The sequence below is a fragment of the Anomaloglossus baeobatrachus genome, chromosome 4 (genome assembly GCF_048569485.1).
Source record: "Anomaloglossus baeobatrachus isolate aAnoBae1 chromosome 4, aAnoBae1.hap1, whole genome shotgun sequence".
In the NCBI taxonomy this organism is placed as follows: Eukaryota; Metazoa; Chordata; class Amphibia; order Anura; family Aromobatidae; genus Anomaloglossus; species Anomaloglossus baeobatrachus.
This window is the reverse complement of record NC_134356.1, coordinates 242058168-242085230: the sequence shown is the minus strand read 5'-3', so window position 1 is coordinate 242085230 and position 27063 is coordinate 242058168. Positions and strand designations below refer to the sequence as shown.

Genomic DNA, 27063 nt, shown 5'->3' with positions numbered 1-27063 from the left:
AAAAGCCCTCCTTGTCCGGCGTAATCCAGGATGATCCAGCGTCGCATCCAGCGCTGCTGCATGGAGGTGACCGGAGCTGCAGCACACACAGCCGCTCCGGTCACCTCCACACAGCAAATGAACACAGCCGCGCGATCAGCTGCTGTCACTGAGGTTACCCGCGGCCACCGCTGCATCCACCGGTGGCCGCGGGTAACCTCAGTGACAGCAGCTGATCGCACGGCTGTCTTCATTTGCTGCATGGAGGTGACCGGAGCGGCTGTGTCTGCTGCGGCTCCGGTCACCTCCATGCAGCTGCGGTGGAAGCGACGCTGGATCATCCTGGATTACGCCGGACAAGGAGGGCTTTTTGGGGCTGATTAAAGTGGTGAACCAGGGTATATGTGTGTGTTTTTATTTCTAATAAAGGATTTTTTCGGGTGTGTGTTTATTTACTGTAACTTACAGATTAATCATGGAGGGTGTCTCATAGACGCCTGACATGATTAATCTAGGACTTATTGGCAGCTATGGGCTGCCAATAACTCCTTATTACCCCGATTTGCCAACGCACCAGGGTAAATCGGGAAGAGCCGGGTACAGCCCCAGAACTGTCGCATATAATGTATGCGGCAATTCTGGGCGGCTGTTGGCTGATATTGTTAGGGTGGGGGGCTCCCCATAACGTGCAGCTCCCCATCCTGAGAATACCAGCCTTCAGCCGTATGGCTTTATCTGGCTGGTTTTAAAAATGGGGGGAACCGCACGCCGTTTTTTTAAATTATTTAATTATTTATTTCACTACACAGTATAGACACGCCCACCGGCTGCTGTGATTGGGTGCAGTGTGACACCTGTCACTCAGAGTGGGGGCGTGTCTCACTGTAACCAATCATAGGCGCTGGTGGGCGGGGAAAGCAGGGAATACGAAATTGTTTAATGGGCGGCCGGCTTTTTCAAAACAGTAAAAGCCGCCAGAGCAGTGTGAATGCCGTGCAGCGCCAGGGATCGGGGATCGGTGAGTATATGAGAGAGGGGGATAGACTGACATGGACTGAGAGTGAGGGACAGAGATAGTGACGGACTGACAGAGATTAGTGCATGACAGACATTGTGAGGCGCTTCAGAACGCAGCTTTTCAGCTGCGCTCTGAAGCAGACCTTTTTTAAGCTGCGGTGCAGAGCGCACACCTGCGCACATAGCATCAGACAACAAAATCGTATGAGGGATGTCACACGTTACAATTGACTAGGTTCGTGCAACAAAACGCTCAATTCTAGAGAATGATACGATGTGTTTGCGATCAACGGTTTTGCGTTCAATCCTGATCGCATGTAGCTGTCACACGCAGATACCTCACAAACGATGCCGGATGTGCGTCACTTACAACTTGACCCCAACGACGGATTGTGAGATATATTGAAGCGTGTGTAGCGGGCTTTAGGCTACTTTCACACATCCGGATTTTTGCTCTGTGGCACAATACGGCGTTCTGCAGAAAAACCGCAACCGGCTTTTGTAACGCCGGTTGAGTTTTTTTTGCATAGACTTACATTAGTGCCGTATTGTGCCACAGGGGCTTGCGTTCGGTCCGGTTTTTGCCGCATGCGGCAGATTTAGCCGATGCCGCGGCCGGATCGAACGTTCCCTGCAACGTTTATTGCTCCGGCAAAAAACACCGCATTGCGCCGCATCCGGCCGCTGCGGCGCATTTTTCAATGCATACCTATGGAGGCCGGATGCGGCGCGATGCGGAAAAAAACGCATCCGCTCACCGCATGCGGTTTTTTCCACTGCGCATGCTCAGTAGCATGCCGCAACCGGAAAAAAACCGGACGGGCCGCATGTAAAAACTTATGCAAAGGATGCGGTGTTTTCGCCGCATCCGTTGCATAGTTTTCACAGCCGGATTGAGCCGCAGTGCTCAAACCGGATGTGTGAAAGTAGCCTAAGCCCATGATGATGGTATAATGGTACAAAGGTACAGTGTAGACCAAATTATAGTTGTGTATAACCTGGGTGGACAGTATCTAAAGAGTCCAATCTGTTCATATATTCCAATAACACCATCACCCAATTCCATATGCTAACAAGGTGCACTCACAATACAATTAGTATACAGTATGCAAGGTATACGGAATGAACCATGTTAATTACGGTAAATCACACAATGATGTTCGGTTTGGATTTTGTTTGTGGGGGCAACCATGTGATCATACAAAGGTCAACGAAGATACAGGTAAAGTGGTCCCAAGTTGACCCAATATTAGATTTAGGAAAAACCTGGGAGGAAAAATGAGCCCGAAGGCTCTGAGTATATATAACCGATACCTGTCACACAAGATTATATGCACAATAGTTAGCTATGAAGGATTGCTATGTCATCACACTAACTGCCTGCGAAGCACACCTAATGGATATATAACCACAATTGTAAGCAAAGGTTAAACCATATGTCTATATGCTGGAGCACCACATGGCCCAGAAAGCCAGGGGGAGCTGACTAAGCTGCTCGCAGCGATACACGTGGGTTTCCTCCACGGCCCCCCTTGCACACTGATGATCCCCTGTTCTTACCCCCCCTAGATATCTGGGTCTTGTGGTGCGCCAGCATATATACGTATAGTTCATTAGTTTCCTTACAATTGTGGTCATAGGCCTATTAGGTGTGCCTTGCAGGTAATTGCAGGCACCTCCTTTTGGCTTTCTGGGCCATGTGGTGCTCGAGCATATAGACATATGGTTTATCCTTTGCTTACAATTGTGGTTATATACCCATTAGGTGTGCTCCACAGCCAGTTAGTGTGATGATATAGCAATCCTTCATAGCTAACTATTGTGCATTTTGGATAAAACGATTGTTCGGTTGGTTGGCAACTGTTTTAGGAACACAGTGAAATATATATTTTTCGTAGATCATTAAATGGGAATCAATATAAATTTAACAAACCAACCAATTGGATTATGTCATGTTAAAGAAAGATTGCTACTTTTCTATGGGACTAATGTTTATTACCCCCATTTCTATACCTTTTTTTTAGAACTTTAATTTTTTTATTTTGGGGTGAATCAGAATGAAAGTACCAGTATACATACAACGAGAAGAGTTAATTTGTCTTACCTGACACCGCCTTTCCTCACTTCATAACCAGAAACAGTGATCTCCTCTTGGCTTGAGAAAAACATACTGATGGAACGTGGACAAGTATACACAGATCCCTCACACTTGGGACTGTTGTGAACCTAACAAGGAAAAAACAGAATAAAAGGTAAAAAAAAATGTAAGTTAATAATATGAATACATGGAGATGTTATCACAAATGGTTGTGTTTCTAATTATCATGATAGATCACATCAAAGGATGCTAATGAGTTCGTAATTAGGGATGAGCCAACTGCTCGGTGCTCGGTAAGCCTAACGAACATTTTGATGCTCTGGGGCTCAGTACTCGATTACCAAATATAATGGAAATCAATAAGGAACACAAGCATTTTTCTGGAAAATCTTCTGGAAAATTGTTTGAGTTCCCGATTGACTTCCATTATTCCGTGTAAACGAGTACCAAGCACCCGAGCATCAAAATACTTATTAATCTTACCGAGAACCAAGCAGTTTGCTCATCCCAACAGTTTCTGATCTGTATACATATATCAATGAAAATCATTATTATTCTTTTTTACATTTCCAACTAAGGAGATCGACATTCCTGGCTTTTTTGCACTTTTTACCACTCAAAAGATTATTAACTTCTAAAATCATAGCAATTAATCAGTATTGACCATAATAAATAGTACAAGACCTAAATAAGCCAAGACTATAGATCAAACTTATATTTGTAAAAATTAGTTCTTTAGGTCAATAAATAAAAAATAAATCTTATTATAATCAGATAATTATATATACTAACAATACTAATACATGTTTGTTCTTTACAGGTAGACTGTTGAGATTTATTGGTACTGCTCACGGTTTCCATAGGTTTTCCATTGAGAGGTAGAATTATACCATGAATTTCGTCTAGTTACTCTCAAACAACCATTGCATTTCAGTAGTTTAAAGCGGGCTTTACACGCTACGATATCGTTAATGAATTAGCGACCTTAAACGATCGCAAAAGCGGTCAAAATCGTTTGCCGCGTAGAGGTCGTCCTGAAACAAAAAATCGTTTAATGCTTATTAGTGATGTTGTTCCTCGTTCCTGTGGCACCACACATTGCTGTATGTATCACCGCAGGAGTGACAAACATCTCCTTATCTGCCTCCACCGGCAATGCGGAAGGAAGGAGGTGGGCGGGATGTTATGTCCCGCTCATCTCCGCCCCTCCTCTGCTATTGGGCGGCTGAAGTGTGATGTCGCTGTGACGCCGAACGAACCGCCCCTTTAGAAAGGAGGCAGATCGCCGGCCAGAGCGACGTCGCAGAGCAGGTATGTGCGTGTGACGCTGCCGTTGCGATAATGTTCGCAACGGCACCGATTACACAATATCGCATTTACGACGGGGGCGGGTGCTATCGTGCTCGACATCGCTAGCCGATGCTAGTGATGTCGCAGCGTGTAAAGCCCGCTTAAGTCATTACATATAAATGGGCCTTTACAGAGATATATTGACATTGACCAACACAAAGGAGATCCACATCCTGGCTGTGACTTGTGGATACAATGATTTGTGTATGACACTCGTGTTAATACATAATTATAATTATAAATGATAATGAACTGTGTAATGTATACAAGATAGGAAAAGTGATGAGAGAAGTAATTAATCTAATGCAAGGTCAAGTTGGTCTGGAGTTTGTATACTCATTAGATATAATACACTGTGAATTTCACTGGCGGACACAGATACAAAAGGGTCCCTGTGCAAAAAATGTAAATACGCCCTTCTCAGTCCAAGACCTCATCAAAATGCACAATTCCATCAACTTTGGAGGTACACATGGGCCTCCTCACCTCTTAGGCCCTTGTGTGCTTCCACAGCTTGCTCCAATGATATGTCTGCCCCTGGTAAACTTTATATAACAGCAAAGTCTTTCATTTCCATCCCCTGTGTAGTCAGGTACACTTACCCATATAGTATACAAAGGCAGTGGGTTGCTGCAATCTCTGGCAAATATGTATGAACAGTTTCCCGGGAAGTAAAAGTAGATGCCATCAAATGTTTCAAAGTTGTATTGACCCCAGCTTCTGCAGATGGCATCTCTTTCTTTCCCAGTGTTTGGCACTGAAAAGATATAATACACACTTTTATACTGGACGTTTGCAGAAAATGTATTTGAATTTCAAGGATATTTGTATGGAAAACTAAACTGACTTCTGAAAAATAAAGAACAATTCAATAAGAATATGCATTCTGCCATAGCAGGCCAATATAAAAATAATAACCTATTTGCTCACACCAACCCAGCCCAATATTCCCATAGACATAACTACTTTACCATACTGGCATCTGTTTCCTTGTGCCTGAAAGGTCGCACAATCACATGAACCAGCTTCTGTACAAAGTGCTCCATTAAGACAACCTTGTGGGCAAGAATCTAGAAACAAGGTAAACATTTCTCAATTACTTTTTCAGATTAAACATTTGAACAAAGTCTGTTCACTAACGATTTGTTGATAATATAGATCTAGAACTAGGAAGTTATTGCTGAAGAAGGATATTAAATTAAATAGCAAAACTGGAAAAAGCAATAAAATGCAAAAGCGAAATATGGTCATGGTATCATATGTGGCTATGAATCTTCCAATACACACTATATGGATAAAAAGATTGAGACACCTACATACAACACACGTAGGAGCTTTTATGACATACATTCCTAAATCCATAGTCATAAAAATGGATTAGACTCCCCCTTGGAAGCTATAACAGCTCCCATTCTTCATTCCTTGGGAAGGCTTTCTGTAAGATTTTGTAAAGTTTATGTGTGGGAATTTGTGCACGCTCATTCAGAAGAGCATTCGTGAGGTCAAAAACTGTTAATGGATGAGAAGGGCTGTCTCACAATTTTCATTATAGTTCATCCCAAAGGTGTTGAAGTCAGGGCCCTATGCACACCAAACTCATCCAAACAGGTCTTAATGGACCTTGCTTTGTGCACCGTGGCACTGTCATGGGCAACAGAAAAGGGCCTTCCTCAAACTGTACAATGTTGGAAGCATACAGTTGTCCAAAACATCTATTTATGCTTAAGTATTAACATTTCCCTTTACTGGAACTAAGGGTCTTAGACCAACCCTGAAAAACAACCCCATTCCATCTCCGCCATACATTTTTACAGCTGGCATGCTGTAGTAGGCAGGTAACATTCTCCTGGCATTTGCCAAATTCAGACTCATCCATCAAACAGCCAGGTAAATAAGTGTGATTGCTCACTACACAGAACGGTTCCCTGCTTCAGAGTCCAGTGACGGTATGATTCCTACTTTTGTGCCTTTGATTGGTCATAGACAGTCATGCCATTCAGTTCCGAACATACGGCTTCTTATGGTGATGTTATTGCCAAAGAAGGTTGGGAACTCTATGGCTACTGAGTCCACAGAGTGATGGTGTCTTTTTTGCTCTATGCACCTCAGCACTCAGCAACCCCCTTTATGTGGTCTCCACTTCATGGCTGACTTTCTGTGATTCATTCACTTTTCCAACTTTCAATAGTACCACTCACCACACACAGTAGGTCGTGAAATATTTAAGAGGGCGTAAAATGTCCTGAATAACAACGATGGTATCCTATTGCAGGACCCCACTCAAATTCCGTGAAGAATAAGCCATTCTTTCACAAATTTTTGTAAAGCGGACGGCAATGCATAGGGCTTGCTATTATACACTTGTGACCATGGTACGGAATAAAAATAACCAGTCCAATACTTTTGTCTGTATAGTCTATGACCCTTTAAAACAGGTACTCACTCTAATATAATGTTGTGTATAAACCCTAGTACTACCTTTACTGCCCATCAATCCCAATGGATTTCTTGACCAGATAAACAGCTGTAAAGCCCATTCGAGAGTCGTGCATATTGGTGCTGCTGATAAATTAACTGGTTTTCTTGAGAGTAGCTGACTCTTCTCCTTTCAAATAGTCTTTTACTTTCATGTTTGAAGACAGTAACAATATAGTATATAGTCCCTGCCTTCTGGTACTGGGATCTGGATAATGGTAACTCATAGCAGCAAGTAGTTTGGCCCTGAAAATTAAGGGCATCATTGTTTAAAGGGAACCAATCATCAGGATTTTCATATATAAGCTAAAGCCAGTGCTATACTGGCACTATCAGGCTGATTTTCTACATACCTTTAGTGGTCAGCTCGGATGTATAGGTTTTGAAACCCAAGAAAGTAAAGTTTATAAAATCAGCAGTTTTTTGAGTGACAGGAGCTGAGGAGCAGATAATATATTCAGAGTTATCCCCTCCCCCTGTTAGAATTAGTATAAATATTATACCATCGATTCACTTTTTCACTTGCAGGACCTGTGTGAGGTCATACCCATGTGACCATAAGGGGCGGGGCCTCAGCCAACAGAAAATGTTACTTCATGGTATCAGCTTTGTTGGCTGAGGCCCCGCCCCTTCTGGTCACATGGGTATGACCGCACACAGGTCCTGCAAGTGAAAAAGTGAATCGATGGTATAATACTTATGCTAATTTTAACAGGGGGAAGAGAAAACTCTGAATATCTCCCCAGCTATTATCTACTCCTCAGCTGCTGTCGCTCAAGAAGCTGCTGATTTTATAAACTTTACTTTCTTGTATTTCAAAACCTAAACATCCGAGCTGACCACTAAAGGTATGTAGAGAATCAGCCTGATGGTGCCAGTATAGCACTAGTTTTAGGTTATATATGACAATCCTGGTGATTGGTTCCCTTTAAAGGGAACCTGTCACCACTTTTTTGCCCAATATCCTGCGGCCACCACCACCGATCTCTTATATACAGCATTCTAACATACTGTATATAAGAGCCCAGGCTGCTGTGAGAACATAAAAAACACTTTATAATACTTACCTAACAGTTCCTGGGTTGGCCATATGGGCATCTCCGTTCTCCGGTGCCGGCGCCGCCTCTTTAGCCATCTTTGTCCTTCTTCTTCTCTAGCCGCGGTGCTAGACGACGTCATCCACACATGCCACATTCAGGTCCTGAGCAGACCCACTTTGATCTGCCCTGAGCAGGACAGATCAAAGTATTGTAGTGCGCATGCGCGGGACCGGCGAGTGTGTATGACATAGATGCATCATGCACACAGGCTTCAGAAAGAGAACGAAGATAGCCGAAAGAGGCGGCGCCGGCACCGGACAACGGAGACGCTCATATGGCCAACTGAGCGACCGTTAGGTAAATATTATAAAGTGTTTTTTATGTTCTACACAGTGGCCTGGGCTCTTATATACAGTATATTAGAATGCTGTATATAAGAGCCCGAAGGTGGTGGCCGCAGCTTATAGGGCAAAAAAATGGTGACAGGTTCCCTTTAATTTGCCTTCATGTATTACAAAAGTATTTTCACAAAAGTTAATATAATAAATTCAATTAAACCTGTAAGATGTCTTACCTGCCTTTGGAATGATTGATTCAGTAAGGAGTCTACGTGCTCCAGACAATGGATCTCCATTATCCTATGATTGAAATATGATTACAAAAATTACTAATGTTATTTCCAGTTGTAAGATGTTACACAAAATAAAAGGAAATCTGGCACCAGGTTTTTGCCACCTAATCTGAGAGCAGTATAAAGCTCATAAATGTGTCACTTATTGCGCTGCTTGCATTAATTTTGATAAAATCACAGTTTTATCAGCAAAAGATTATCAATAGAAAACTAGTAAACCTGCTGCCATGTAGTCCTTCATATTCATGATCTCTGCATAACCCCAGCCCTAGCACTGGTTGGTATCTTTCTGCATATGCACAGTATACACAGAAAGCTGTCAATCAGTAGTATGGGTGGGGTTATACAGGACTAAGTTTTTATACCCATATATAACATACCCATACGTCATGGTTGGAAAGGGGTTCCCGACCTTTGACGCATGGGTACATCATGGTGATCATGCGGGGCACAGGAGCTGTGCCTGAGTAATCACCGCTGTGTGCTTGGCTTACATGACAGCCGAGCTCTGCTCTCACAGACAGGAGAGGTGCCTGCACCATCACTAGCTGTTTCGATCAATCAAAATCAATTTCGATCGCAACATTTAGGATTCTCCCTCTTCCATCCCATCAGTGCCGCTGCGACTATATTGCAAAGGCCAAATCTTTAACATGGTAACCAGAGGTTGTCATAACAACCTCTGGGTCAGCCAGCTACAGTAAGCCTATTAGACAATGCCAGGAGCATGGTCTAAGAGACTTCTTGTCAGTACAGTACTGACAGGTATAATGTATTGCAATGCTTGTGTATTGCAACACATTATATCAGCAATCAGAGTAATAAATGTTAAAGTCTCATACAGGGACTAAGTTAAAAAGTTAAAAAAAGTTTAAGATTTCAAAAAAAAAGATTTTTAATCTCAAAATAAAAAAAATATGAAAAATATATTATACCAATAAGTATGTATATTTATGTAAAAACAAAAAAAATACACATATCTGGTGTATCCACGTCTGGAACAACCAGACCTATAAAATTTTTACAGTGTTTAACCCTTTTGGAGAATACATAAAAAAAAAAATTGAAACAAAAATGGCAAAAAAATATGCTTTTTCATAAAACCGCCAAACAAAAAGTGGCATAAAGTGCAATAAAAAAACAAATGTAAATAAAAATGGTGTTGCTGAAAACATCATCTTGTCCCACAAAAACAAGCCACTAAACAGCTCCATCAGAATAAAAATAAAAAAAGTAAAAAGTTATAGCACTTAGAATAGAGTGATAAAAAAACAATAATGTTTTTACTGTGCAAAACTAACAAAACATAAAAAACAATATAAATATGGTATAGCTGTAATCCTTCTAATCCGAAGAATAAAGCTGTGTTATTACTGGAACCACACGCTGAACGTCATTAAAAAAAAAACCAAACAAAATCCTGAATTGATGGTTTTAATTATTTTAGCCAACTAAAAATAGTAATAGAAAGCGATCTTGTTATGAGCCCGAAAATGGTACCAATAAAAACTTCTACTCGTCTGGCAAAAAACATGACCGCTTGTGACTATTTTGGCAGAAATACAAAAAGTTATAGCTCTCAAAATAAAGCAATGCCAACTTTTTTTTGATAAAAAAATTAAAGCATTTCTTAGTGTGTGTGTGTGAGCCAAACAGAAACTATGCAGTATAAATCTGATATCGCTGTATCACACACACCCGAAGAATATAGTTGTGTGATCACTTATACCGCACAAGGAATGGCATACAAAAAAACAACTGCTGTTGATTTGTTTATTCTGCCTCCCAAAGATCGCAGTAAGGGTCAGCTCACATTTATCCTGTGCTCTACATTAAGCGATTACACGAGGGGTTTCCATGTAAATCTCTGCAATACATGATTTAGACTGAACCCCCAATGGAAGATTCCCCATAATGAGGTAGAGGGAGACACTGTGGACATATTCTGGCCTATGATCGAATGTTGTCCCTCTTTTTAGGTGTCTTTTTAGGTGTCCACAAAAGTGTGGTGGGCCACAGATTTGTGCACTTCTGAATAGCCAAACACCACTAAACAAAAATAAAATGGAGTACAGAGTTACTCCTCCCACCTCATTAATGAATGGATTCATCTGGGGCTTCATCTGATACATGTGTTTCAGATATATAGGTGGAAAACATGATGTAACTGCTCAAAATAGACCACCGAATACATATGAACTGATCAAAACTTTTCTCTACCCCAAAATGCCACCAATAAAAGCTTCAACTCATCCCACAAGATACAGTACAAGTCCCCACTCAGGTCTCTCTCCTTTTAACATAAATATAGGGGGTGTTCAAGTTACTGGTAGCACAAAGGCTGGGGAAAAGCGTCATGGCTCCAACAAAAGAAATCCAGCTAAATCTGCGCTCCTAAATCCAAATTCCCCCCTCTCTAAGCCCCACATTGTGCCTAAACTGCAGTTATCGTCTATATGTTGGACAATAACATCATGAAGAGAGCCCACTTATTTTATGGGTACGTAGCTCCAGAAGCACAAGATAAGCACAGTGTATTGGGCGCTACAATGTATTGGGCTCTATAATGGCAGATTTGCACTTTTAGCTTTGCAACTTCCATTGTGTGTTTGTTTCTGGAAAGAGTCCAGAATGTAAAAATAGTCACTTAACCCATAGATGAATTCCCAGAGGGATGTAAATTCTAATAAGGGATAACTTGAACGGGGTTCCCACTGTTTTGGCTCATCAGGGGCTTTTCAAATGGAGTTCACAAACTATTCTATAAAAATCTGCTTCACAAAAGTCAAAGAGTGCTCCTTCTTTCTCTCGAGCCCTGCCATATGGCCAAACAGTACTATACAGTCACGTGGGATATGGCCACGTTCAGCAAAATTCTGTGACAAATTATGAGGCCTGTTTTAGCCATTTCTCCTTGGAATAATAAAAAATCTTGGGTTAAAACAGTATTTTAGTGACAAAAATGCAATTATTAGTCCTTCACCTTAATATGGTATAAAATTCTCTGACACACCTGAAGCATCAATATCCTCACTCATCACTAGATGTATCCCCTGAGTGGTGCAGTTTGTAAAATAGGGCTACTGTTTTGGCACCTCAGAGGTTGTGCCAAATTGACATGACCATTCCAGGAAAATCTGCATTACAATATGGCGCTCCTTCCCTTCTGAGCTTTGCATTGCACTGAGCCTGAAAAGTAGTTTCCAACTACATATAGGATATTGGAAACCTCGGGAAAAATTGCATAGCAAATTATGTGGTCCATTTATTCCTAATAGCCCTGTTGAAAATTAAAAACTTGGGGCTAAAACAACATTTTAGTGGAAACAAATGTAATTTTTCAGTTCCACAGCCCAAAGATACACAATTTTGTGTGATCATCTGTGGGTTTAAAATGCTTACTACACCCCTACATGAATTCCTTAAATAGTGCACTTTCCTGCAGTAGTCTGTTCCGACCAAATCCGTGCTCGAATAGTGTTCCTTCCCTTCCAAGCCCTGCCGTGCATTCAATTAGTGGTTTTCCATCACACATGGAGTATCCTTGTACTCAGGAGAAAATGCACAACAAACTTTATGGTCCAGTTTCTCCTATTAACCTTGTGAAAATAAATAATTTAGGCTAAAACAACATTTTTGTGGGAAATATTTTTATTTTCGTGGCTCAATGTTATAAAATTAAGCACCTGAGGATTCAAGGTGCTCACCACACCTCAAGATAAATTCCTTGAGGGGAGTAGTTTCCAAAATAGGATCACTTGTGGGGGGCTTCCTCTTTTTAGGCACAATATAGGCTCTACAGACACAACTTGTCATCCACTATCTATTCCAGTCAATTTTACGCTCCAAAAGTCAAATGGTGCTCCTTCCCTTCCAAGCCCTGCCATGCGCCCAAAGAGCAGCTTTCCGGCACATATGGGGTATTGCTGTATTCAGGAGAAATTTCACAAAAATTGTGGTCCATTTTCTCCTGGTATGCTTGTGAAGATGGAAAATTGGGGGCTAAAGCAAACATTTTTGTGGGAAAAAGTGCAATTTTCATTTTTTCTTCCACATTTCTTTTATACCTGTGAAACACCTATGGGATTAATAAACGTATTGAATGCTTTTTTGAGCAGTGTGAGGGGTGCAAGTTTTAGAATGGTGTCACTTGGGGTATTTTCTGTCACCTAGGCCTGTCAAAGTCGCTTCAAATGTGATGGGGTCCCTAAAAAATAGTTTTTGTAAATTTTGTTGGACAAATGAGAAATTGCCAACAAACTTTTAAACCTTCTAACTTAATTTGAAAAAACATATGTTTAAAAAATGATGCGGATGTCAAGTAGACATATGGTGAATGTTGTTTACTAACTAAGAACTTTCTGGTTTAATGGCATAAAAATTAAAAGTTGACTATTAGTTTTCATTGTATGAAGCCTAGATGTGGTAGACACTGTTTTGAGTGAGGTTTAAAGGGAACCTGTCAGGTCCCATAGGCACCCAGAACCATGAGCAGTTCTGGGTGCATATTGCTAATACCTGCCTAATCGTCCCTGTATCTAGTAGCATAGATAAAGAGATCTTTAGAAAAGATGGTTAAGCAGGGATTAGCTATATGCACTCAGAACTGCTTGTGGTTCTGGGTGCATATTGCACCTGACAGGTTCCCTTTAAGCACTGTCTTGGCCAAACACCTCACTCAAAACAGTGTCTACAACATCTAGGCTTCATACAATGAAAACCAATAGTCAACAAAGAGCTATAACTATTTGTTCCTTGAGAAAGCGAAAGGATTCAGTTTCCTGCCCTAACAGTGTATGTTGCCCAACTAAAATTGGCTTGTTGGCACCAACTGACGTTGGACATGCCCAGTTAGTAACACTTCTGACTTGATCAAGATTTGTCCACCCATAATTTTGACAACGAAGCATCTTGAAAGAAAGATGAAATTTTCTTGCCTTATCCTTAATCTTAAGAAGAATAAAGGATATTATTCCAGGTCATGTAGTGGGCTGTTTTTCCTTTTTTTAATTACGGGAAGATTCATGAATGTGAACTGAGTGAATGCTATTTTCTTCATTCGTAGCATTGCATGGAGCTAGCTGAAATTGGAGATTAATGGGCTGCTTTGATATCATTGAATTCCTGTGCCTCTCCGAAGAGCTGACATGGATCTCAGCTTTATATATTAGAAGGGTCTCAAGCAGTGAACCATCTCTACTAGCTCAGCATATCCTTACAGAAAAGGATAAGGAAAGGGCAACTAGTAAGAGGATAGCGTCTTACATCTAAGAAGACTACAATTATTTCCACAGTCCATACCATATGCCAAGGTATCTGATAATCTTTTTATGCTCAAGGTCTATAAAAATAACAATTAGTCATCCTTAAAATCTGTCTGCGAAGAAGAGGTGTTTTAACTCTGTGAGCATTAAACTATGAGACAAGGGAAGAACTGGTGGCTTATCCTTACCATGATTCTTCCACAAAACACGTTATCTCCTGTCATAAGTATAAGATTTCATCCAAGTATTCAATCTGATTGCCATTTCAGAATTAATGAATGAATCTCTCAAATGGCAACTCACATGGAGAATGTCCATCCGAGCATAGCACAGATTTACAAAGGACATGACACACTTTTCAGAGGACATCTTACAGTTACCATTAAGTAGTGTGAAAATAATTTTAAAAAAAAATGCATATTTATTCAGCATCTATCATGTATTTCTACTGAATGAGCCGGTTTCTGTTGATTGTAAAAAGAATAAAAATAAATATTAAAAAAATAAATAAATTTAACAAGGAAAACCAAATAATAGATGTGTGACATATCCGTGATAAAATACCCTATGGAAAGGATGAAGACCTCAAAATTTAATTAAAAAAAATAGCAGAAGCTTCTAAATATTGGAGTTTTTGTTACATTATTTACATTAATTAACAAGTGCTAAAAGATTGACATTGATCCTAGATTTTTCGCAGGAGATCCATCCTCTCTATTCTCTAAAAAAGAGAAATGGATCCCAACACACGGATTAAAGCAAACATTCCCTAAAGAAAACTTTTGGAATGTTTCCCTTCTCTCTTGTGCTGTCCCCATTCTTATTTTTGGAGAATAGAGACAGAATGGAGAAGTTAGAGGGAACGCACAGCCATTAAGAATAGATCTAATTTAAAAGTGACTTGTGCTTCGTAAATTGCAAAATTACAATTCTCGTAAATATTTTTCATTCCCCCTATAAGGAGAAGAAATCTAAAAACAACTGGGGAGGCGGAGGAATTCCGTATCTCGAATTGTTACTTCCATAAGGATATAGTATACCGTGGCATGTTAAAGTTTGGGCACCCCTTTTGTGTCAACCCATTTGTTAAGTTAAAAAAGTAAAAGATGAAAATTGAAAAAAAATGGCTAAAATTCAAAGGAAATGTGTTGTCTGTAACTTTATGCCTTTAGAAATCATTTCATCTTCAACTTGGTTAACCTTTCACAATAAGAGTAATTTTGACTAGGGGTGCCCAAACGTTTGCATGCCACTGTAGATGTCAATTTACAGCCACCACTATGTTATATAACAGATTGTAGGCTATAAACGGAGCATCTTTGCTTTTTCATAGTATTCGGATTGCTCCGTCTGCTAGTAATAGTGATTCCTTTAATTATACTATCAAGTTTCCGAGACCCTCATAATTTTTAAGTACTTTGTATGTCTCCTTACAATATAATGATTTATATGGGAATTTTGGATGCCATAATAACTCGTTATCCAAAATAAATCTTAAGCAGAAACATAAAATAATAAACAGCCAAGGGTTACGTAGTCTGGAATTAGCATTTTTCGGAAACATTGGATCTTTTGAAGATGTCGAATGTTTATTGCCAATCGGAATATCTCTTTATCTGATGATGCAGTGGCTGTGTGAGAATGCGATGAGTTCAGGCAAGCCTGATAAGTGAGACAGTGAAAGCTCCAGAATCACAGGAAAGTAGGTATCACAAGGGGGATTGATCCTACCCGCGCTTTTACCATTCTCTCTTATCACAAAGGCTCCATTGTCAGCGTAAGACTCATTTCAGAGGCAAGTTTTTCTCTCGAAGGTATAACCTACCTCTGCTGTTAAGAGATCTCTTTTCTGGCGAATTGCATTAAACCCGTTTCTGGAAGAAAACAAAAAGTATCTTGTATTTGCAAAGGTCCAGGAGCAACCTGAATAAGCTATTCCTAGGGGAAAGGTTTTTTTTCTGATTTCCATCACCTATCAAAGAGGCCTTTCTTGGGTTAACATTTAAAAGGTAACTTGTATGTGCCAGATCTCATCTTACACAATTGACGAGAGCATTAAAGATCTGTGTGCCTGAAAATGAACTGCTTGCCTTTGGAAATTCCTCTGCATTTTTTTACTCTATACTTTAAAGTAGATTTTCTTACCATAATATGTAAGCTCTATATACTGTAGGTATATATATATATATATATATATATATATATATATTTTTTATAAAAAGTATTATTAATTAGCAAATAACACTAAATATCACCTTATTGTCACTAATTTTTTTCCAAGATTAATTATCTTTATATCCATGGCACAGACAAAACATTTAAAATGAATAAATGCAAATATAGCATTTTTAACTGTAAAGGTACAGTGCAATATATTAATTCAGAGACTATTTCATACCTGTATGTTATATTAGTTAGCGGGGCATTTATCACCATCTACACCAGAATACTCCTTTAACTCTGTAAGGTTTACCCTTATTCACTGTATTAGATACTCCTTTAACTCTATAAGGTTTACCCCTATTCACTGTATTAGATACTCCTTTAACTCTATAAGGTTTACCCCTATTCACTGTATTAGATACTCCTTTAACTCTATAAGGTTTACCCCTATTCACTGTATTAGATACTCCTTTAACTCTATAAGGTTTACCCCTATTCACTGTATCAGATACTCCTTTAACTCTATAAGGTTTACCCCTATTCACTGTATTAGATACTCCTTTAACTCTATAAGGTTTACCCCTATTCACTGTATTAGATACTCCTTTAACTATATAAGGTTTACCCCTATTCACTGTATTAGATACTCCTTTAACTCTATATTGTTTACCCCTATTCACTGTATTAGATAATCCTTTAAGTCTATAAGGTTTACCCTTATTCACTGTATTAGATACTCCTTTAACTCTATAAGGTTTAGCCCCATTCATTGTATTAGATACTCCTTTAACTCTATAATGTTTACCCATATTCACTGTATTAGATACTCTTTTAACTCTATAAGGTTTACCCCCTATTCACTGTTATAACGTCTCCTTTAACTCTATAAGTTCTACTCCCAACTGAATTTCTTTCACCTATTCACTGTATTAGATATTATAAATTCTATAATTAATCTATAGATGTTTCTTAGAAGTGGGCTTAATATAAATAACAACTAGAAATGTATCAGCATGGCAAAATGTTGTCTTTTACCCTAAATATACATTTTGACTCACTTGGATATTCTCGGTGTTAGACCAGAAGACGAGTAGAGAAACCCTATAGAGTGAAACATAAAAAGTAGATTTTTATCTAGAAGGATATAATTCAGTCATATCATTTTTTTTATTTAGATTTAATTTATTTTAGCACTTTATATTATTTTAGGCAAAATTTATATACTTTCACAGAGAGAGAGTTGAAAAGCCATATATATATATATATATATATACATTTAATAATCTGATATGTACACCAACAACATGGTACTACTTTAAAAAATGTTCTATTTATATATAAAAAGAATCCACATACATTTTTTTTTAATATAGCAATGTGCAGAAGTATGAACATCCAGTACAGTTAATTTCTGGTAAGAACAATCAATCAATAGTATTCAGAATGTAGCTACATTTAGGAAAAGGAACGACTCACCTAGAATGGAGAACAGGAGTGTATACAAGAAGAAAGTGTTCCCAGGTTTCATCAATTGGAGATTTCTCACAATGTTCATCTCAGTGTAACTTTGTATCCAGAACTGCATCCAAATAACTGACCTTTACTATTATGGCATCTTAGAAATAGGTTTCTTTGGAGGCTTTTTAGATTGTTCATTGGATGCAAGTTATTACCATTTCAAGGCTGCGAGTAGAAAACATTGCTGTCTAATCTTCGGTTGCTCTGGGGGCTTTAGAAAAATTGCTAGCAACTTCCTTGGCTGAGATTTCCTCATTAGTGATGCATGACAAAGCCTTGTCTGTATCAGTCGCACATGCTCACGCAGACTGGCACGTTGTCATCTTCTAAAGGTGGAATTATCCTTTTATAACTATTGTGGACGATGACACAAGATAAGGTGTCATATTAAGATGGCTCCCAATATTTTTTTTCCACTATCTTTTCTTTAACCCGTCAATGGCAAGGAGTGATACGTCACCCTTTTTAATTATTAATTCTACTAATTCCTTGGCTATTTGATTTTATGTACACTTTGTATGCTATGTACCCTCTTTGATATACATATATTACACTTTTTTTTACATTTTACATACCTCACATTAGTCCAGTAAAAACCTTATGACAACAAGTTAGTGTCCGTTTTCCTTTTTATATATATATATATATATATATATATATTATTTTTATATACTGTATATATACAATGTATATATAGATATGTATGTATATATATATATATATATTATTTTTATATACTGTATATATAATGTATATATAGATATGTATGTATATATATATATATATTATTTTTATATACTGTATATATATAATGTATATATATAGATATGTATGTATGTATATATATATATATTATTTTTATATACCGTATATAGCCTATGATTAAGGAAGCTCTTTTGCATTGGAAATGCGTCAGGGTCTTCTGAATATGGATGGACTTTTTTAATATTATGTGAAAATAAAGAAAGAAATTATTTTACGTTGGATGTGCCGATATTTTTTCCTCTTATTCAAGTTATAGTCCACCTGGCGGACTTCATATCGTTGCACTCCATGGATGTGTGGTGACCTATTCCATTGGGCGTGTCAAGCTTCCCTCCACTTCGTCTGTTGTTATAGATATTTACAGTGTATATATATATATATATATATATATATATATATAGTATATATAAAAGAAACAATACATAGTTCACCCCTCTAATAATAATTTGGGTTTTTTTTACAAATCTGATTGTTCCGATAGAGTAAACTAAGAACTCCTGGCCCCACAGCTTTACACGTTTGCTCAGAATGTTCCCACTTGATCATGGCTTATTCACGCTAGAGTATTATATTGTTCCAAGATCATTAAAACAAGGAGGCCAGACCATTGCGGAAAACAGTCAAATCTAAGCCTCTTTCAAAAAAAAGAAAAATAATTTTACAGACCATCCTTTCTTGTAAACAAAAATATAAATAAAGGTTTGCTTGAAAATAAAATTTCTATTCAAAAGGATAGAACATTCTCCACAATCTCATAAAGAACACATAAGGCCGGATTCATTATTACACTTGCGTCTGTTTTTGGTTGAGTTTTTGGAGTTATTGCAGCTGTTTTTTTTTCTGTCCACCTTTTTTTAAGTCTGTTTATGTATGTGTTCTTCTGGGAGTTTTTGGTTCTCCACTGTGGGTTGGGTTTAGGGTTTCAAGATGTCTTCGCTTGATTCATCATTTGAAACTTTAAAAAGTTACAACATTTGTTGAAAAAATACTCCGGTCCCACCCTGGCGTGATTGTATGAACACCAACAAATTTTGATTATTTTTTGCTTTTGTCATAAAACTTGTTAAAAGGGAAAGATGTCTCTATTTTGACTCTGCTCAAAATTCATGAAACGCGTGGGAAATGTGATGAATTAAATGCAATAAAGGTCAGTGAATACCAAAAAATAACAAAATCAGGTGACAGAAAAAACACTGATGAAGAATCAGGCCCATAATGTATAAAAAAAATCAATAAAGTAAAAAAGAGATGGCCTCATGTCGAAAGAAGCAGAGAGCAGCACACTACAAGTAGTATATACTGTATATTGCTGTACATTACATGTAGCATATTTTGGAGAGCAGTATAAACACTCCTCAACATTGAAACTTCCACACCAAAAAGGAAATTCATGGAATTATAAAACTCACAGGATCAATTGATATATTAATAATATGCAAATTATGAAAATATGGAAACAATTTTTTAAAAAAAATCTCGATTTATTCAGCATTGAGTATATGTGCCACATGACGAAATACACATTTACACAGCTTGAAGATGCCTTCAAGAGGGAACATTGGTCCTACTCCCTGGATAAATATATGAGGTGGTCCAGGGAGTAGGACGACTGATACAAAGGTGAATCAGATAGACCTCTCTAGTCTTAATTCCAGGTACTGTACATTAACAGCTCGGTGTTACATTGATTTGGTTGATTAGCTAGTGGTCTATTTCTCCAAAGTGTCTTAGAGCCAAACTCCAAGTTGCATGTTGCTTGTGCTACTATGAGCAGTCTGCATGGCCTAAACATCCTACCATGGCCTGCAGTATTTTAGATCATGCACACCTGGGACAATATTGGTCAGCACTGGAAAATGGAGCTGCCAGCAGCAGATCTTGATGATTTAAATACCTAACTGCGTTCAGTGTGACAGAACAACCCTGATACAACCATTAATATCCTCAATGATATTATGCCAAGACATGTGTGTGTAGCGCTCATACTCGATACTGAATTAAACAAAATATTTGGACCATTTTCTCTTCATTTGCATATTAATAACATTATCAATTTATCTTGTGATTTACATAATTATAATTCTATGATTTTCCTTCTCGGTGTTGCATTTTCGGTGTTGAGGAGTGTATGTTTGAACAGTGTATATATATATATTTATATATACACAGTATATCACAAAAGTGAATACAGCTATCACATTTTTGTAAATATTTTATTATATCTTTTCATAGGACAATCTTGAAGATATGACACTTTGATACAATGTAAAGTAGTCAGTGTATAGCTTGTATAACAGTTTAAATTTGGTGCCCTCTAAATAACTCAACATGGCAAAGACTTCTCTGAGGATCTGGAAAAAAGAGTTGTTGCTCTATGTAAAGATGGGCTAGGCTATAAGAAGATTACCAACAGACTGAAACTGAGCTGCAGTAGAGTGGCTAAGATCATATAATGATTTATTGAGACAGATTCCACTCAGAATAGGCCTTGTCATGGTCGACCAAACAAGTTAATTGCACTTGCTCAGCGTCATATCCAGAGGTTGTCTTTTCTGTCTGCAGAGGTTAAATGGCTGGGGGGGTCAGCCTGTAAGTGCTCAGACTGTATGCTGCATCAAACAGGTCTGAAGGGTATCATCTTCTAAAGATAATGCATAAAAAAGCCCACCAACAGTTTGTTGAAGGCAACAAAGGTCATGGATTACTGGAACCATGTCCTGTGGTCTGATAAGAGAAGGATAAACTTATTTGGTTCAGATGGTGTCAAGCGTGTGTGGAGGGAACCAGGTGAGGAATACAAAGACAAGTGTGTCATGGTTACAGTCAAGCGTGGTGGTGGGAGTATCATGGTTTGGCGCTGTATGAGTGCTGCCGGCTGAGAGGATTTACAGTTGATATATGGACCCATATATGCCAATATGTTCTGTGACATACTGAAGCAGAATATGATCAACTCCCTTTGTAAACTGGGCCGCAGGGTAGTTTTCCAACATGATAACGACCCCAAACACACCTCCAAGACAACCACTGCCTTACTAAATAAACTGAAGATAAAGGTGCCGGACTGGCCAAGCATGTCTCCAGACCTAAACCCTGTTGACCATCTGTGGGGTATCCTCAAATGGAAGATGGTGGAGCGCAAGGTCTCTAACATCCACCAGCTCCGTGATGTCGTCATGGAGGAGTAGAAGAGGATTCCTGTGTCAACCTGTGAAGCTCTAGTGAACTACATGCCCAAGAGAGTTAAAGCAGTGCTTGAAAATCATGGTGGCTACAGAAAATATTGACACTTTGGGTACATGATAGGCATTTTTCACTTAGAGGTGTAATCACTTTTGCTGGCAGCAATTTTGATATTAATGGCTGTGTGTTGAGTTATTCAGATTTAGGGTGCAATCAAATTTACACTGTTATACAAGCTGTACACTGTTGTAAGCTACACACTGACTACTTTACATTGTGACAAAGTGTCATATCTTCAGTGTTGTTCCATGAAAAAATATAACAAAATATTTGCAAAAATGTGAGGTTGTACTGACTTTTGTGATATAATGTGTTTATATATATATATATATATATATATATATATATATATATATATGCATATATATATATGCATATATATATATATATATATATATATATCCCTTGAGTTTTTCAACGTTTTCCCACATTTCAGGCTGCCCCCACCATGTTTGACAAATGGGATGGTGTATTCAGGGTGGTGAGCTGTGTTGCTTTTATGCCAAACATATCGTTTGGCATTGTGCCGAATAGTTCGATTTTGGTTTCATCTGATCATAGCACCTTCTTCCACGTGTTTGGTGTGTCTCCCAGTTGGCTTGCGACAAACTTTAAATGAGACTTTTTATGGATATCTTTGAGAAATGGCTTTCTCCTGGCCACTCTTCCATAAAGGCCAGATTTGTGCAGTGTACGACTGATTGTTGTCCTATGGACAGACTCTCCCACCTCAGCTGTATATCTCTGCAGTTCATCCAGAGTGATCATGGGCCTCTTGGCTGCATCTCTGATCAGTCTTCTCCTTGTTTGAGATGAAAGTGTGGATGGACAGCCAGGTCTTGGTATATTTGCAGTGGTCTGATACTCCTTCCATTTTAATATGATCGCTTGCACAGTGCTCCTTGGGATAAAGTTTTGGAAATCTTTTTGTAACCAATTCCAGCTATAAACTTCTCCACAACAGTATCACAGACCTGCCTGTTGTGTTCCTTGGTCTTCATGATGTTCTCTGCGCTTTAAACAGAACACTGAGACTATCACAGAGCAGGTGCATTAATACGGAGACTTGATTACACACCGGTGGCTTATATTTATCATTTATCATCATCAGTCATTTAGGACATTGGATCATTCAGAGATCCTCAATGAACTTCTGGAGTGAGTTTGCTGCACTGAAAGTAAAGAGGCCGAATAATATTGCACGTCCCAATTTTCTGTTTTTTGGGGGGATTTTTTGTTTGTTTCTTTTTAAGTTTAAAATAAGCAATAAATTTTGTTCAACTTCACAATTGTGTCCCACTTGTTGATTCTTCACCATAACATTAAAATTTTTATCTTTATGTTTGAAGCCTGAAATGTAGGAAAACGTTGAAAAATTCAAGGGAGCCGAATACTTTCGCAAGGCACTGTATGTACAGTACAGACCAAAAATTTGGACACACCTTCTCATTCACAGAGTTTTCTTTATTTTCATGACTCTGAAAATTGTAGATTCACATTGAAGGCATCAAAACTATGAATTAACACATGTGGAATGAAATACTTAACAAAAAAGTGTGAAACAACTGAAAATATGTCTTATATTGTAGGTTCTTCAAAGTAGCCACCTTTTGCTTTGATGACTGCTTTGCACACTCTTGGCATTCTCTTGATGAGCTCCAAGAGGTAGTCACTGGAAATTATTTTCTCTTCACAGGTGTGCCCTGTCAGGTTTAATAAGTGGGATTTCTTGCCTTATAAATTGGGTTGGGACCATCAGTTGTGTTGTGCAGAAGTCTGGTGGATACACAGCTGATAGCCCTACTGAATAGACTGTTAGAATTTGTATTATGGCAAGAAAAAAGCAGCTAAGTAAAGAAAAATGAGTGGCCATCATTACTTTAAGAAATGAAGGTCACTTAGTCCGAAAAATTGGGAAAACTTTGAAAGTGTCCTCAATTGCAGTGGCAAAAAACATCAAACGCTACAAAGAACCTGGCTCACATGAGGACTGCCCCAGGAAAGGAAGACCAAGAGTCACCTCTGCTGCGGAGGATAAGTTTATCCAACTCACCAGCCTCAGAAATCACAGGTTAGCAGCAGCTCAGATTAGAGACCAGGTCAATGCCACACAGAGTTCTAGCAGCAGACACATCTCTAGAACAACTGTTAAGAGGACACTTTGTGCAGCAGGCCTTCATAGTAAAATATCTGCTAGGAAACCACTGCTAAGGACATGCAACAAGCAGAAGAGACTTGTTTGGGCTAAAGAACACAAGGAATGGACATTAGACCAGTGGAAATCTGTGCTTTAGTCTGATGAGTCCAAATTTGAGATTTTTGGATCCAACCACTGTGTCCTTGTGCGACGCAGAAAAGGTGAACGGATGGACTCTACATGCCTGGTTCCCACCGTGATGCATGAAGGAGGAGGTGTGATGGTGTGGGGGTGCTTTTTCTGGTGACACTGTTGGGGATTTATTAAAAATTGAAGACATACAGAACCAGCATGGCTACCACAGCATCTTGCAGCGGCATGCTATTCCATCCAGTTTGCGTTTAGTTGGACCATCATTTATTTTTCAACAGGACAATGACCCCAAACACACCTCCAGGCTGTGTAAGGGCTATTTGACTAAGAAGGAGAGTGATGGGGTGCTACGCCAGGTGACCTGGTCTCCACAATCACCAGACCTGAACACAATCAAGATGGTTTGCGGTGAGCTGGACCGCAGAGTGAAGGCAAAAGGGCCAACAAGTGCTAAGCATCTCTGGGAATTCTTTCAAGACTGTTGGAAGACCATTTCCGGTGACTACCTCTTGAAGCTCATCAAGAGAATGCCAAGAGTCTGCAAAGCAGTAATCAAAGCAAAAGGTTGCTACTTTGGAGAACCTAGAATATAAGACACATTTTCAGTTGTTTCACAATTTTTTGTTAAGTATTTCATTCCACATGTGAATCTACAATTTTCAGAGTCATGAAAATAAAGAAATCTCTTTGAATGAGAAGGTATGTCTAAACTTTTGGTCTGAACTATATATATATATATATATATATATATATATATATATATATATATATATATATATATATATATATATACTGTGTATATATATATATATATATATATACTGTGTATATATATATAGATATATATACATATATATATCTATATATATATATTCACACAGACCGTACATATACATATGCACTGCACAGTACAGTAAATTTATTTTGGTGGTAGAAAAGTGGCTAATACTGTAATAAATGGTGGACACAGTGCAGGCTTATCAAATTATATTTTGAATGTATGCATCTAATTGTAAATTAATTGTGTGTTTCATAGTTGTATTCAGGGGAGAAATGGGAGATATTTTTTTTAATTCCGGAGGCAAATGTAAATAGCAGGTGAAATAAGTATTGAACATGTCACCAATTTTCTAAGTAAATATATTTCTAAAGATCCTATTGACATGAATTCTCACCAGATGTCGGTAATGACCCATCCAATGCTCGCAGGCAAAGAAAGAAAACCTTAGATGTACATAAATTAAGTTATGTGTAAAAATTATTCATGTTGTCCCTCCAGTGAGGAAGGAAACAAACTGTAGCGCTACCTATTGGAAGTAGCAATCTTAAAAGTCAAAAGTGGCTTTTTAAACGAGCCTTTTCATAAGACTTAGGATTTATACCAGATCAGAATCCCAATTTGCAGACACAGTGTTTCGGGGTGATTGCCCCTCGTCAGTGCAAAGTGTGGGTATCTGATCTGGCGTATGAGAAGCTATGTGGGGACCACGGGGAAGACAAGCCAGGTCAGATACCCACACTTTGCACTGATGAGGGACAATCACCCCGAAACACCATGTCTGCAAATTGGGATTCTGATCTGGCAATAAATCCTAAGGCGGGCTTTGCACGTTGCGACATCGCAAGCCAATGCTGCGATGTCGCACGCGAAAGTCCCTGCCCCCATCGCAGGTACGATATTGTGTGATAGCTGACGTAGCGAACATGATCGCTACGCCAGCTTCACATGCACTCACCTGCCCTGCGACCGTCGCTCTGGCCGGCGACCCGCCTCCTTCCTAAGGGGGCGGGTCGTGCGGCGTCATAGCGACCTCACACGGCAGGCGGCCAATAGGAGCGTAGGGGCGGAGATGAGCAGGATGTAAACATCCTGCCCAGCTCCTTCCTTCCGCATATCCTACGGAAGCCGCAGTGACGCCGGTAGGAGATGTTCCTCGCTCCTGCGACTTCACACACAGCGATGTGTGCTGCCGCAGGAACGAGGAACAACATCGGACCGTCGCGTCAGCGTAATTATGGATTACGCCGACGCTGCACCGATGATACGATTACGACGATTTTGCGCTCGTAAATCGTATCATCGAGCCTTTACACACTACGATGTCGCATGCGATGCCGGATGTGCGTCACTTTCAATTTGACCCCACCGACATCGCACCTGCGATGTCGTAGTCGTAGTGTGCAAAGCCGCCCTAAGTCTTATAAAAAAGGGTTGTTTAAAAAGCCACTTTTAACTTTTAGGATTGCCACTTCCAATAGGTGGCGCTAGGGCTTGTCTCCTTCCTCACTGGAGGGACAATTTGAATAATTCCAAGAGGGCCATGCAGCTAAGTCCCCTCACTGGCAGCCAGACTGGTTTGTCCGGTCTCCATAAGAAGAATAGTCTTCCCAGTGTAAAAATTAGAAATTTAAAAAAAAAAAATAGCCTCAATATCCCGATGATGCCATGTATTTGGCGAATCATGCTGGGGAGGTTACTAGCTGATTTTTATTAGCATACTCTGTGCAGGTAATCTAATATTGAGATTTACAACAGTGGTCCACAGCCACAAAAATGTATTTATATTCCAGTAGGTTACTGAGTTATTAGTGAAGTACTATTCCCCTGCGCAGTATGTGATTTTAAATGTGTTATAATTATTTATTAAAAGTTAAGTCTTATTAAGGTTAGTCTTTAGTTAGGGTACTTGTTGCTTCGGCAAGTTGTAATTAATAATGAGAAATGACACAGGGAAAAACTATTGAACACGCTTACTGAAGTTTATTTAATAGTTTGTACAAAAGCCTTTGTTGGTGATGATATCTTCCACCGCCTCCTGTATGGAGAAACTAGTCACATACATTGCTCAGCTGTGATTTTGGCCATTCTTTCATACAAACATTCTTCAAATCCTAAATGAAAATAATATGGACGTATACCGTGCTGCAACTAAATAAAAATAGTGCATTTAAATAAACCTAGGGTTCTTAGTGAGCACTATTTTTTTATCAAAAAAGTGTAAAGGCCCATTTTCACACAACGATATCGCTAACGAGATATCGTCGGGATCACGGTGTTGGTGACGCACATCCGGCCTCATTAGCGATGTTGCTGTGTGTAACACATTTTTGCGATCAGTAACGATCGTAAAAAGGTGTCATTTCGTTCGTCGTTTACACATCGTTCATTTTTAAAAAATCGTTCCTCGTTTGGAACGCAGGTTGTTTGTGACCCCGTGACGCGCCACCGA

General features: G+C 39.0%; 1 protein-coding gene across 1 annotated transcript in view; it reads right to left on the bottom strand.

Moving 5' to 3' along the window:
• Positions 1 to 17602, bottom strand: part of OTOGL (otogelin like) — a 315223-nt gene extending 297621 nt beyond the window's left edge. The window contains exons 1-7 of the mRNA XM_075344757.1: positions 17494 to 17602; positions 17076 to 17118; positions 15680 to 15728; positions 8534 to 8597; positions 5416 to 5514; positions 5047 to 5201; positions 3101 to 3222 (exon numbers count right to left, since the gene is read on the bottom strand). Coding sequence (XP_075200872.1) covers positions 3101 to 3222; positions 5047 to 5201; positions 5416 to 5514; positions 8534 to 8597; positions 15680 to 15728; positions 17076 to 17118; positions 17494 to 17602 — 641 coding nt within the window. The remainder of the gene's footprint in view (positions 1 to 3100; positions 3223 to 5046; positions 5202 to 5415; positions 5515 to 8533; positions 8598 to 15679; positions 15729 to 17075; positions 17119 to 17493) is intronic.
• Between the last annotated feature and the right edge of the window lie 9461 nt (positions 17603 to 27063).